We start from the raw sequence: 12,599 nt of genomic DNA, 5'->3' as shown, positions 1-12,599 counted from the left end.
CTCTGAAATAGTTTGTTCACAATGTCATAATAAAATGCTTTATTACTTCCCTTTATTTACCAGTGTTCAGCATGCGTTAGTCCCTAGCATCCTGCGAAGTTGACCTAGAAGTCTTCCTTTTCAAGTGTCCTTCTGAAGACATAGATTTTAACGTACTTGATTTGTTTCAATCCATTGCAGTCATTATGCTCAAATTGCCCCCTCTCTGGCCATGAGAGCCTCTTCAAGTTGACATCTGTTTCTTTCTGACATAATGTCAGTATTTTTGGTGGCTTTCTTGCTCTGTGATAGAGCAAGATATTCCAGGCTCATCTGGGACATTTCCTACCCTAGACATAGAATTAGTCTTTTCTCCAATGGCCCCCTACTTTCTTTTGGTGGGAAATGGTAGTTAGAGACTTCAGTTTGGGGTCTAAAAGTTTTTTTGTTCCCAAGTTAGCCATTATTTCTTGGCCTTTCCAGTGAACAGATGTAAAGAATCCTTTTTTACCCCTTTCTTTTTAGAGAAAGAGAAAATTGTTAGGAGCATATTGATATTTCTAACTCAAAGTTAAGATTATAGATTTTATTTAACTTGTTTGATCTTTAAAAAGTTTTATCTCACTGAAAATCTGTGTCCCTAATGACATTAAGACAATTACAGATTTGCCGTCTCCAAATGTGTGTGTGTGTGTGAGCGTGTGACAGAGAAAGAGAGTTTGATTTTTTTCTCAGCGCCAATTGGAAGCTGTTGGAGAGTTTTAAGCATGGAAATGACGTGATTTAATTCACATTTTAAGAAGAACATTCTGGCTATTATATAGAGAATAGATTAGCGGCAAGGCTGGAAGCTGTGAGAACAGTTAGTCTTAGGCAGGAGATGGTGGCTTGTGGCAGGATAGTCACAATAGACGTGGAGAGAAGTACACAGATTTGGTCTATGCGTGGGAGGTAGTGTTGACAAGGCTTGCTAATGGAGAGGAAAATGGGAGTGAGAGAAAGAAAATAACCCCCAGCTAGCAAAAATATATTCTTTGACACGGGGGGAATCCAATATTGAAGTCTAGTTTGTAAAATGTCTGTTTTACAGTGCTTTCCTAAATGGCTGGAGTTTTTTAAGCCAAGCGATGGTGTCACTCTGTTTCTTGTCTCAGTGGGCCATGTCTGATCTTGGCAAAAGAAACTGGTATATAAAGTATGCTGATGAGAATGTGTTTAGATATAGGAAATTAGAAATTTAAGCTTACCATGTCCTTTGTGGAATTAGTGATTATGGTGTAATAGGCAATCATTTTCCTATGATTTAAGTTCATTTTATATTAAAATGGTGTATATATGCTGAATATTAAATAAAAATCAGCTGTATAGACAACTTTTTTGTTGGAAAAAATTATTTCCAAGATATATTTATTATCTATTATAATTATTCCCATTACTGTGCTAGATGCTGGTAAGCATGTAGAAGTATAGGATATGATTCCCACCCTTCATTCACTTAGAATCTGGTTCTATAGATATATTTTATTATAAGAAATAATTAGGAACACAATCCATATATCAAGAGATAGCTGTTTCACATAACATTTCTATGATGCCATTCTACTGCATCTGAATTTCGTTTTTGTTAACATGAATACACTAGAATATATACCTTGTAATATACTGTCATATTATTTTCAAAATAATCGCCCATGTTTATCTTGTTTCCCAAGTAGATTGTAACTCCTTGTACGTATCTTACAGATTGATGTTAATTTTATATTAAAATGCTATATTAATAGATAATAAATGTTAAATAAAAATAAGCTGTATAGACAAATTTTTTCTTGGAGAAAGTTATTTATGTTCTTTATTTCATGGACCACCCATATTCTTCTTGAACCTCCGTCCACCCTATTGTAACACCATTTTCTCTTTGTCTTCTTTCCACTTTTCTTACTAGTTTTACTTTAGGTTTCCCATGTTCCAGAAAACCCATTTCTCTGAATTATCTCTTGTTCTATCCGCATAAATTTACTGGCAGTTCCCCATATGTATCCTGTACTTTCACCCTGCTTGTTACCCCTGCATTTTTTCTCCTATCTATTTGTTGATCCTAGGCCTCTTATAAGGCAGCATTATTAAAACCGTGGTCAGCAGACTTGTGCTAGTCCATGTATTTGTTACCAGTTCACAAGAAGATAAATATAGAAACTGAGAGGAAGCACTTCAAAACTTTTATAGCAACTTCACAGAGTAATTTATCTTTTGAATATAATAGTGAAAATTTCATTCAATTTTGTGTTTTTAAAATTTATTTTTCTAGTAATTTATTTTTATTATAAAAGTATCAAACCATGAAAATTGGAAAAGAAAAAGAAAAAAAGTGGTTCTTCACCGCAGATAGTTTGAGAGGTGCTACTCAAATGTAGTCATTTCTTTTTTTCTTTTCTTTTCTTTTTCCTGAGAAAGATTGACCCTGACCTAACATCCATACCAATCTTCCTCTATTTTATATATGAGATGCATGCCACAACATGGCTTGATAAGTGGTGTGTAGGTCCATGCCCGGGATCTGAACCTGTGAACCCCGGGCCTCCAAAGCAGGGTGTGCAAACTTAACCACTACACCACCAGGCCGGCCCCCAAATGTAGTCATTTCTGAAATTCTCCTTGGTCCTTTGTCCTGGACAGAGTCATTGCTCCCTTTTCTGGGGAGCCAAAATATATATATATATTATAAATTTATAAATAAACATATATACACATATGATAAACGTGTGTGTGTATATATATATATATATATATATATATACACACACATCTAGTGAGGCTATATCTATATCTAGATATCTTACAGCTTCATTAGAATGCATCAGTTATTTCTGTTACGCATTGTTGTTTTATTCCCTTTTAAGTCCCTGGCTCCTAGTATGGTCCCTAGCATATAGTTAGCACCATTGAGTGTTTAATGAAAGAGTGAACAGATCTAACAGGAAAGGGAGACCCTGGGTATTGTATGAAAAGTATTGAAGACTAGATGACATAAATGAGGTAGAAATAAAATGTTACTGAATCTCACAGAAGAGTATTATTACTGGCATCTGCGGTTTGGGTGAGGGAATGAGGGAAAGGAAATGAGTGACACTTAACGCTGCTGTGGAAGATGCAACCTGTGATTTGAGCTCTGAAAGGACTGTTAGGATTTTGAAAGGTAGAAAAAATAGTTGTAGATAGGGAGCATACTACTCTACTATATTGTCAATGCTATTTAAAGTTGTTTACTTTATAAGTCTTGGGTTATGCTTGTTTTGCAGACAATGTATTTCAAAGGCATTGAAGCAGGAAAGGTTCCCTATTTTCCCCATGCGGATACTATCATCTATTCCATCTCTACAGCAATTTGCTTCCAGGCAGTAAGTATAGCTTTTTGAAATGTGAAGTAGAATTATTTCAGTTTCTAATGTACATTAAACCAGTGAGGGAAATATAAAGGCCTGGGACATTTCTATTTATTACATTGTATGCTTTTTTTTTTTTTTTTTTTTTTTTAACTTGGATAGCTTGCAAGTTTCAAATCACTAAACATGTCAGGTCATATTTTATGAACATACCAATTTTTTGGTTTCAACAGAGTGCAATTTTTATAGGTAAATTATTACTCTAGTACCTCGGCTAGAATGCTCCAATTTCATTATCCTTCTAGAGAAAAGATACCAACGGCATAAACAAGAATAATTGCATTTCCTCAGTATTATTCAGGCAGTGAGGGTGGGGGAGAATCCAGTTTAATAGAAGCACAGCTCAATCTCTTTAAATTCTGTATTTGTCATTATTGATGTTAATGGTTTTAGAATTGTTGCAAGTTTTTGGGACAGCTTTTATTTGCTCTTTCTTATAGTAATGCTGGTTGATAAACTTATTATAATTAGTGTAGTACCAGCTATCTGATGGATAGTCAGTAAATGCTTCCTAATAATAATGACTGTTAACTCAATTATGATTTCATAAGCAGTATTCCTATTGAAGGCATATTTACAGATATTCTTGACAGTTATCAACTTAAACATAAATACATGTTTTCTTATTATTGTCATCACTGTCCTTATTAAAATATAATGAGCAATAAAAAAGAGATAAAACTACTCTACTGCCTTAGACTGCTGGTAATATCTGGCATTTAGTGAAAGAAATCTCAAATTGAATACTCTCATCTTAGGCTGTCATGGAAGTTCAGACCTTGCGACCATCTTACTGGAAGTTCCTTTTAAGGCTCACCAAGGGCAAGTAAGTGGCTGAGATGCATTAGCTGATCATAGAAAACAAGCGATTTCTATAAAGACGATTTTCAATCTTTTTATCTCTTTGAGGGAATATTCTTTCAGTGGTAAAGTAGGTATCTAGGTAGAAATCATTTTTGACCAACTTGAGAGTAACGTGGGGCCTTCTTTTAGTGAACATTATATTGACAATCTTTTCCCTATAATATTTTAGATATTTTAAGTGTTCTAGATTAATATCGTGTTGAATTACTAACTGCTGATTAGTGGCTACATAACATATTTAAGTCTGCTTTTTAAATCTTTGATCTCTTCTTTTTAATTAAAAATGTAAAACAGATTCATTAGAGACGATGCCTAAATAATTGCCTGATTTCCATTTTGGAAAAATAATCATATTCTGTCACCTGATATTGTAAGCATACACTCCTCTGCCTTGACTTTCATGTTCTTTATTGTTGTCACCATTTCCTGATCTTAATTTAATTCTTTGGGAGCAGCTTGACCCAATAGAAAGACCATGGGCTCTGGAGTAGGCAGGCCTAGCTTTGACTCCAGCTGTCGTCCCTTTAGCTGTGTTATTGTGGGAAAGTTGTTCATGCTCATGAGCCTTAGTTTCTTTTCTCTCTACAATGAAACAATAATGTGTAGTTTGTATGGTTGTGAGAAAGTTGAGATATTTGTGGTAACACAGCATTTATTTATTTATTTATTTTTTAAACACTTTTGGATTTTTTTTTTTTTTTTGAGGAAGATTAGCCCTGAGCTAACTACTGCCAATCCTCCTCTTTTTGCTGAGGAAGACCAGCCCTGAGCTAACATCCATGCCCATCTTCCTCCACTCTATACATGGGACACCTGCCACAGCATGGCTTTTTGCCAAGCAGTGCCATGTCCACATCTGGGATCAGAACCGGCGAACCCTGGGTCGCCAATAAGCAGAACATGCAAACTTAACCGCTGCAGCACCAGCTGGCCCCCAACACAGCATTTAGTAGGCACTCAGTTGTTGCAACTGCTATTAACATACTGTCATTAATAGTATTAATAGCAAACAGTTGTATAGTGCTTACAATGTCCCAGTTGTGGTTTTAAGATACACACATACACGCAAACACACGTATACATACATATGTGTTTAATCCTTAAAATAGCTCTATAAAATAGGTACTGTTAATACCTCGGTTTTACCTATGGGAAAACTGAGATGCTCAGAAAGATTAGATAGCTTGCCAGAGTCACATAGCTAGTAAATGATGGAGATGCAATATGAGCCAGGCAGTCTGGCTTCAGAATTCTTTCTTTTAGCCATGACAGTGTATATCCTTTATATTATAATAATTCAAACATTTATTTCTTTGTCATTTAGTTTCTGCACATTAATGATATAACCAGTTGATTATTTTGGAAAGGAACTTATTTTGGAAAGGAACTTAAAATCACATTTATTGGCTCCTGGAATAATGATATTGGCCAATGACTCAGAATAATTTCACTCTGCTGTCTTCTCCAGAGAGGAAATGCTTTTGATCAGGCACAGAGTCACAGAAAGTCCATCCTGCACATTAGCTAAATATGTGTCTTTTGAAAATTTGGTCTCTCAGGTTAGGTGATAGATAAAATGAGGATGTGTTTTTACTCTGTTGTGTCTATTAGAAATCTGAAAACATATATGCTATTTGCTTTTTAATCATTAAATATTTGCATGTTTGGGTGTGTTTTCTGTTGATTGTGAGACATTAAGACGTCAATTATGAGAGAAGTTACATTTAGTACCTTTGCCTCATTGGTAAATGTTAGCTCATTCATTGTTTAGTTTTTTGTGATTTCATTCATCAGAAAAATTGTAATGAATCTATTTTTCTATTTGACACAATGGAGTGGAAAGAATTCTAGAAGGCTTTGAAGTAATGGTGGTAATCTCTGGGGTTTCGGTTCTGGAGATTATTATCTGTTTAAAGAAAATATGAGACAGTGACTCTTGAGGAAGAGTATCAAAGTGACTTTTGAATCTGCCATTGAGTCTTTTGCCATGTCAGCCTTTTCTGTTTTCCCATCTCATGAAAGATAAGTCAGATAGAGTGAATCATCATATTGTATAAACTACATTAAATACTTGTTCACTGTGTCCTCTGTTTTACAGATTTGCTGTCATGAACCGAAAAGTCCTTGATGTTTTTGGTACTGGTGCATCTAAACACTTTCAGGATTTCATCCCTAGGTTGGATCCAAGATATACGACTGTAGCACCAGAGTTGCCCATAGAGTTTTCTTGAAGATGACTGTTATTTATTAATGTGACTTAATGTTTCATTATTTTATCCTGAAGAGTTAATTATGTTGAACACAAAGAAGGGGGCCCGAGCTTGAACCTCAGTGTTATTTCAATGAAAGATTTGCTTTTTTTTCCCTTTGTTTTTCTTACAGTCAGAAATACAGAAGCTTTTTAGGAAGGTGTTGCTTAATAATTAAGCTCCCTCCATAGCCAGAATCTGATTCTGGATCACTGTAGTGGTTGGGATTATGATTATTGATTAATTGTGTCCACAAGCAATATTAAATAATCTATGTAGAAAGGTGTATACTTAAAATTACTTTCATAGACATTTTTAGTTCATTCCAATATAATTCTTGGTTAAAACTAAGAATATTTCTATGTTTTAGGATACAAAGGATCACGGGTACATGAATTTGGTCTGCATATTTTTAACTTTTGAATGGGTAACTATAGTAGTGAAATGTTATGGATATGAAGTAACTCTTCACAGACGATGCTGCTTTAGTAGAGCAAATTAATTGGAGAAAGGTGGCCGTTCTTACTTCAGGGATGCAAAGACGGGTCTCATGCTGTTTGGATAAATGCCGTGGCATTCATGCTCTTCTTCCACAACTACCTTCATCTCTCTCCATGATCCACTGGGCTGTTTGACAGCCCGGTGAACCTATGTACTAATGGCAGATTAGGAGCGAATGGAAATTGGCATATCTGATGACGTTGAAATGTATGTTTTAATCTTTTACAGAAGCATTACACTTGAATATTTAAAAACAAATGAAGTTACTTTTAAACCTCTGGTAGGTTTATGATGTTTCTTTTCATTTACAAGGACTGAATTCTTCCTAGCTAAGTTTGTATGCCAGCATTGATTTAGAAGGGATCAAATCCTATGGAACAAAAGTAGTTTTGGCAAGTTTGCAAGTTCATTCCCTGTCACCTGTTTCACCTGTACGATGGATGTTTTACAATTAAAACAATATAAAAATCCAGTGGGTGTTAAAAAGTCCGTTTCATCATTAGTTGGATTCAGGTTCTCTAGCCACTTTCCAAAAAATCATTGTCACCATTTCTACTTCTGTTAGATTAAAGAGGTGACAAAATGTAGTCACTGCTGACTATGAAAGTTAGTTCAGGAGAGCTGTGATAGAAATATGATCACTCTTTAGAGTTTTTCAGGGAAAAGTTATACTTTTCTAAGTTAATAAAAGGCTTAAGTGATTATGATGTGTACAGTTAATGTAACATGTTGGGATGATGGTATATTTTTTTAATATAATTTTGTTGCTGAAAAGTTTTAGGCTATTGTAAATTAATTATGCAGTAGAATTTGTGTTGCAACAAGAATTATAACCTAGACTTTCAAAATGCTTAATCCTCCATGTTCAATTTCATTAAGCCTTGTATACGTCTGTTTCCATGTAATCCTATCCTTGGTTGTTACGGCAAATTGAAACCCAACAAGAAGATAGACTCTGGTACCATGGTAACAGAGAAAACCACTTTAATTTGGTCATAATTTTTCATTGTGGTTAACTTTTTAGAATTGACTTGTCTATTAGGCAGTACTGTTAAAGAATCTTTTGGGTTTCAGACTTCAAAATTGATTAATAAATTAAGTTTTAAGTTTGTATTCACTGGAATCAAAATGATGATTGGCACAGTGTTTGCTTTTAAAAATGTAGTGTTACAGCAGTAAAGAAAGCACCGTTACCTACACCTCATTTTCTCTATTCAGAAACTATATTTATAATAATTTTCCTGCAGATTAAGAGAAAAATATTTTAATTCATAAGTTATTGTTTTCATTGGTGTTAAAAGACTATTATATTGAAAGACAGATTCTACTAAATGTGATGAGATTGTTCAGTAAAATTTTACTGGTCAAAGGTGCATTTCTATAATTTACTCTTTTTAAGTCAACTACAGGCATCTTTTATTTTATATAAAATGTAAAATGAAATTACCATCGTGAAGCAGAATACAATAATGAATGTATAGCATCAGTGAGTGGTTACCTAATTTACAGTGCTGACTAGAGAAGTCCAATTTGATTTCACTGGGACAGACTGCAAAGTGTAGTTGTTCAAGCAAACATGGGGAAACTGTGTTCCTGAAGACAATCAAAGTGATTACTTTTCTACCTCTAACTAATCAGGGATTGGTCAACAGCTGGGCATCATAAATAAAGACAAATAGATGTCTCCATTCCAAACATTTTTTTTAGTCCATTTGTATGCTGAAGAAATCCTGTGTATGGTAAGTTTCCACCAGAACTGATTACATTAAACATTAATATGCCCCTTAGTATTTTCTATATCTTTATGTTGACTGAAAAACAGTGCATTAGGGTAGTTAGTAATATTATGGTTGTTTCATTACTATTTCCTGTATTAATAAAATCCTAGAGCTGGTATCAAACAAGTAACAGCTGAGGTTGCAAGATGACAAATTGTCTCAAATCCATGAGATTCTTACCAGTTTTTCATCATATAATTTTAGTCCATTTTATTACTCATTTCTGAAATAAAACCTTTGGTTCAGTTATTTTTTTTTCATAAATTCTTTGATTCTGTAACTTTTTTCTTGATCTGTAAAAATTGTTGTCACTTTTTGATACCAAGTTTATTTTTTGCCTTCTTTTTGTTGCTTAGTTATTTAATTTAGAATCTTACCTTTTTATTCTTTGCTCTCAGATTTTACAATTTAATTTTTTCTAGAACAGACATATCTTTTGTGGTGAAACCCAGATTGGTTAGTTGTCACACAGTATTTTCTTGTTGAGCTGGAATATTCATCTCCTTGTGGGTTGTGTCTAGGCTAACATTTGATTTAGTTATTAATGCTGAAAAAAGTGTTTCTGCTAGTATTTTATCACCTCCCTGAGCTTCCAAGTCCTCTGCCAATGCATGGTTAATGAAAATCAATTTTTACCCTCAAGGAGCTTTGTGCACTTGTTTATGTCACATCCTCCTCCAGGTGGTGGTCAGGAAGCCTCTCAGCAGGGCCAGAGGGGAGCAGTGACCTGGTGTTCTTGCTGCCTTTGAAGCAAAGAAGTAAGCCACCAAGGCCATAGAGTTCTTGAGTTCTCCCTGTGATTTATTTTTATTTGTATAAGTAGAAGGTAGTTTGATAGAACAATAAAATCATTCTTACATGGGTGATTTTTTGCTCCACAAAGGCAAAAGTATTCGTTTCTGAATTGTGACCTTGCTAAGATATCTGAAAAACCTTATCTCCCCTAACACCTTGACCTGTTCCTGCTTCTCTCCTCAGGGTTCATTTTCAGGTAGAGGATTTAGGTAACTGAAAATGAGTGACCAAGAAAAAAAATATAAGAAAAAGAATAAGAAATGAGTTTTTTCTGTAGGGCCGGCCTGAGACTGATGAGTGCTAAGGTTAGCCTGGTTGTGGACGCCCAGGATACTGTTCTTACAGCTGCCTCAGCCCTGTGCCTTCCTTTATATAGCCTTTTCCTGTTGGTGCGTTGGCTGGTTCTGCAATTCCTTCTTGTGGAGTTAGCTAGGAAAGGAGTGTCAGGGACTGAGGTGACCCTCTGAGATCAGGGGTGTGGCCTTGGATCCTGAGGCTCTGTGGTACTTCCCTCAAGTTGGGATATGGGGACCTCAGGGTTGAGGCTGTGTTTCTGTTTCAAGCTGTAGCCTCAGGTGACTTTGTAATAGCTTGGTAGTTATGGAAAGGGTGACTATGAAGAAATGAGACTGACTTTGGCATGCAACTTCTGGAAGCAGAGGTGGGCAGGGACTAGACCACGATGTAGCATGTGTCCTAGGACGGCAGCAGGGCAGTGCGAAGCCCTAAGCTTACAACTGTGGTGAATCAGAATGTTTGCTGTTCTGCACTAGGGGAAACGTGAGTGACTTTTAATTGGAGGAAACACTTAGTATCTGGTGAGCACTTTCTTCCTCTTTGATGTGATGTGGCCTCTCTTTCTCTCTCTCTCCTTCTTCCACTTCCTGTCCCAGCTCTCCCCTTTCTTCCCCTTCCCGGCCTTGGAATCTTTATGCCTGACCTCGTGTTGCCCCCCCCACCCCTCCTCGTCCCTGAGCCTCTTGCCGTTCTTCTGCTGGCTGGTGTTACATTTTGCTAACTGTGCTCCTTGAATGTGAGCGCTCCACCACTCTGTTTGGTGACAGCTGGTCAGGTGGAGGGCTCTGGAGGGGTCATGAAAATGGAGTAAACATTTCCAGGGACAGTGACTTCTCTTATAGCTTTACTTTTCTTAGGCAGGAAAGTATGGAGGATAATTGCGCATATGTGGAAAGAGCTGTTCCCCTGTATGTGGGGCCTCGAAATCTAGGACAGTCAGCCTCTTCTCAGCAACCCCATAACATCACCTGCCTTACTGTGGCTACACGGACGGGGCAAGAACTCATTTTCCATTTCCTATTGCTTTCTCCATTTTCTTTCCACTTCTCCCCCCTCCAAACGTGTCCTAAGTGAAATAATGTATGGGGTTTTATCCTTTGTCCTTGCAGACCTGAAAATCACAGTAATAACAGATACCCACACACACGCCTCACCTTCTATCTGGTCCACAGCAGAGGCATCAGGCCAGGTGTACTTTGTACTTTTTCTCCAGCCCACAGGCCGCTGCAGCTAGCCTGTTCAGTGTTTTGTTTAGTTTGGTGCTACCACTCCCCAAAGCATAACATTCTAATGTCAGAAAATCCCAGGCTGCAGATAATAGGATGCTCCTGGTCTTGGCGCACAACATACCAGCCTTAGCATCCCTCCACGGCTGGGGAGGTCCAGGCTTCCACAAACTGAGCTCACCCAGGAATATTACTTTCCTCTGTCACTTAATTTGGACCAGGCAATTTTTGAGGCCTATTTCCTCAATGTCTGTTAAACTGTCCTCAGTCATCAATCAACCCATTAAATGAATTTTTTCCAGATTATTTTGGTCACACAAGAGACCCCTGTGGCTACAGAGAGGGATTGGTGCCAAGGGTCTGAAAAGGGTTGAAGCGTGAAGTAATCCTGTTGTTGGTCATTATGGAATAGGGTGCCAAAAGGGACGGGGGAGAAGGGACAGTAAATCTAAATTTCAGGTCTTACCCTTTCCCTCCTGTTTCTTTACCTTCCCAAGCCTGTGCTTTCCTGCCACATCTTTGCCATTTATTTCTTCAGTTTGACTTCTCCAGGGAAAAAAAAAGAAGTGCTGATTTTCCTGTTTGTTTCAGGGAAACTTGAAGGTGAGGCATAAGCCTCAGTCTGACTCTTGGACAGGTGAGAGCCTGAAGGAATGTTGTTGAGTCTCTAAGAAAAAGAAGCAGCTTCCCTTTCTCCCTGTGCCCTCAGAAGTGAGCCAGAGGGAGTCACTCAAAGGGGGAATATTTAGTGTCATGTCCCAGTGACATATGTGTCAGGTGTACACTACCAAACTTGGCATAGTGAAGAGACACAGTCTATGAAGGGAGAGGAAAGGGAATTTTCCTCAGAATTATTAAAGTAGGGGCTATGTCTGCAAGGATTATTATAAATATAAACCTACCTGGAGGCCGGTGGTCAAACTAGGTATTGACTAACGAGGTACTTTCCTTTGTCAAAGCATTCAGTGTTTGTGGCATGAATGATTGAATGGCGCTGTGATACTTAAGAAAAGACAGTAATTATTTTTTCATAAAGTTGGAAATGTGTTTATTGAGAGTTTTTAAATGAATAAAGTTTTTAACTTCCACTTTTTGAAATTTAATTTGTAATATAGGTAAAATCTGCAAAAGTACAGGAAGAAATTCAGTTGTATCTAAATCTGAGTCTGCAGTTTTTGTTTTCTTTTTTAAAGATTGGCACCTGCACTAACATCTGTTGCCAATCTTTTTTTTTCTTCTCCTCCCCAAAGCCCACCGCTACATAGTTGTATATTCTAATTGTGAGTGCCTCTGGTTGTGCCATATGGGATGCCGCCTAAACATGGGCTGATGAGCGGTGCCACGTCCAAACCAGTGAAACCCTGGGCCGCTGAAGCGGAACGCATGAACTTAACCACTCGGCCACGGGGCCGGCCCTTGAGTCTGCAGTTTTTGAAAGCCTGTCATTCCCAGGAATAGCAGTAAGGTTCT

At 37.0% G+C, this 12,599-nt stretch overlaps 1 protein-coding gene across 2 annotated transcripts in view; it reads left to right on the top strand.

Moving 5' to 3' along the window:
- TMEM135 (transmembrane protein 135) overlaps positions 1-12,217 on the top strand; it is a 241,190-nt gene extending 228,973 nt beyond the window's left edge. The window contains exons 13-15 of one of the 2 annotated variants that reach the window (XM_003365362.5): positions 3,276-3,374; positions 4,178-4,245; positions 6,382-12,217. In XM_003365362.5, the coding sequence (XP_003365410.1) occupies positions 3,276-3,374; positions 4,178-4,245; positions 6,382-6,514 (300 nt within the window). In that variant the 3' untranslated portion in view covers positions 6,515-12,217. The remainder of the gene's footprint in view (positions 1-3,275; positions 3,375-4,177; positions 4,246-6,381) is intronic. The other variant, XM_023645602.2, reaches the window with a different exon arrangement.
- Positions 12,218-12,599: the final 382 nt, after the last annotated feature.

This window comes from Equus caballus, chromosome 7, assembly GCF_041296265.1.
Source record: "Equus caballus isolate H_3958 breed thoroughbred chromosome 7, TB-T2T, whole genome shotgun sequence".
Classification (NCBI taxonomy): Eukaryota; Metazoa; Chordata; class Mammalia; order Perissodactyla; family Equidae; genus Equus; species Equus caballus.
The sequence above is the reverse complement of the archived record's forward strand: the minus strand, read 5'-3'. Positions and strand labels throughout refer to the sequence as shown.